The sequence below is a fragment of the Drosophila innubila genome, unplaced genomic scaffold, assembly GCF_004354385.1.
Source record: "Drosophila innubila isolate TH190305 unplaced genomic scaffold, UK_Dinn_1.0 137_U_U, whole genome shotgun sequence".
In the NCBI taxonomy this organism is placed as follows: domain Eukaryota; kingdom Metazoa; phylum Arthropoda; class Insecta; order Diptera; family Drosophilidae; genus Drosophila; species Drosophila innubila.
The window spans coordinates 1-1,262 of NW_022995448.1; the positions used below are offsets into that span (position 1 = coordinate 1).

The 1,262-nt window shown below is 44.0% G+C and overlaps 1 protein-coding gene across 1 annotated transcript; it reads right to left on the minus strand.

The window, feature by feature from the left end:
- Positions 1–78: 78 nt before the first annotated feature.
- LOC117793203 (keratin-associated protein 5-3-like) lies at positions 79–971 on the minus strand. Its single transcript, XM_034633494.1, has one exon. It carries the CDS (start codon positions 771–773, stop codon positions 177–179), a length of 597 nt encoding a protein of 198 aa, XP_034489385.1. The 5' UTR covers positions 774–971; the 3' UTR covers positions 79–176.
- Positions 972–1,262: the final 291 nt, after the last annotated feature.

Below are 1,262 nucleotides of genomic sequence, written 5' to 3' on the forward strand. Positions count from 1 at the left end.
AAATTAAAAATTCAATGTCCGGAAAAATAAATGTCTTGCTTGAGCAACGACAGCAGAAAACAGATATCTGAGTTGAAATTGATGTACAAATTTTTTATTATGTTGAAAAGTGAGTAAGTTTGATCAAAGTCACCGAGATAAATTCGAAAACTCCGGATATATGAAAGGGTTGCTGACTAATAATAGGGTCCAAAGCAGCCCCACTCCCAGCAGCAAGCACATGAGTTGGGCACAAAGTAGAAGGGCGGAGAACAACCGCTGTTACAGCATCCACAGCACTCCATGCTGGGCTGGACGGGACCGACAGGTCCGCTCGTGAGGCGATAGGAGACCATGCCACATGGAGCCTGGACGCAGCACGATCCACAGCCAGGCCTACAGCCAGGCCCACAGCAGGGTCCACATGGTCCACAAGATCCACAACTGGGTCCACAAGGTCCGCAGCAGGGCCCACAAGGTCCACAGCAGGGTCCACAAGGTCCACAAGGTCCACAGGGTCCACAAGGACCAGAGGATCCACAGGAACCACACGGTCCACAGGAACCACACGGTCCACAGGGACTACACGGTCCACAGGAACCACACGGTCCACAGGGACTACACGGACCACAGGGACCACACGGTCCACAGGGACCAGAGGATCCACACGGTCCACAGGGACCAGAGGATCCACACGGTCCACAACAGCCGCTGCTACAGGGATCACAGCAGGATTTGGAAGAGCCACAAGTCATGCCACAACCTCCGACAACTCGACATTTCAGCGTGCACATTTTTCTCAAGTAGCTTCCGTTGCGTTTCCGTTTTCGGTTCAATTTTTATCGCCAATATACTACGCAAAAAATGTGCTAAATACGGCAGACGATTTAACATCTACCTTGGTATTATTTAGCACCTTTTTTGGCATAGATCAAGCAATTAGTTTTTGAATTTTTTTGGTTTGCTCCTCTCAACTGACAGCACACACACACACACAGATTATTAATGACAGTTGACACATTTCTATAGTTATTTGAAACCACAGCAAATGCAGTTCAAATATGATCCACAGCCGAACTTAACCTCAAACTTCACTTGCATAGAAACTATTAAATTCCTGTCTCTTATACACATCTATTTAATACTTTTTTGAACAGTTAGTCAAATAATTTCAATTAAATAAAGCAAACAGAAAAAAAAGATATTATATGAAATAAACTAAATTTTATTGCATAAATTTTGTATAACTTAAATAATATAGTAGTTTATTATACTTATCAATT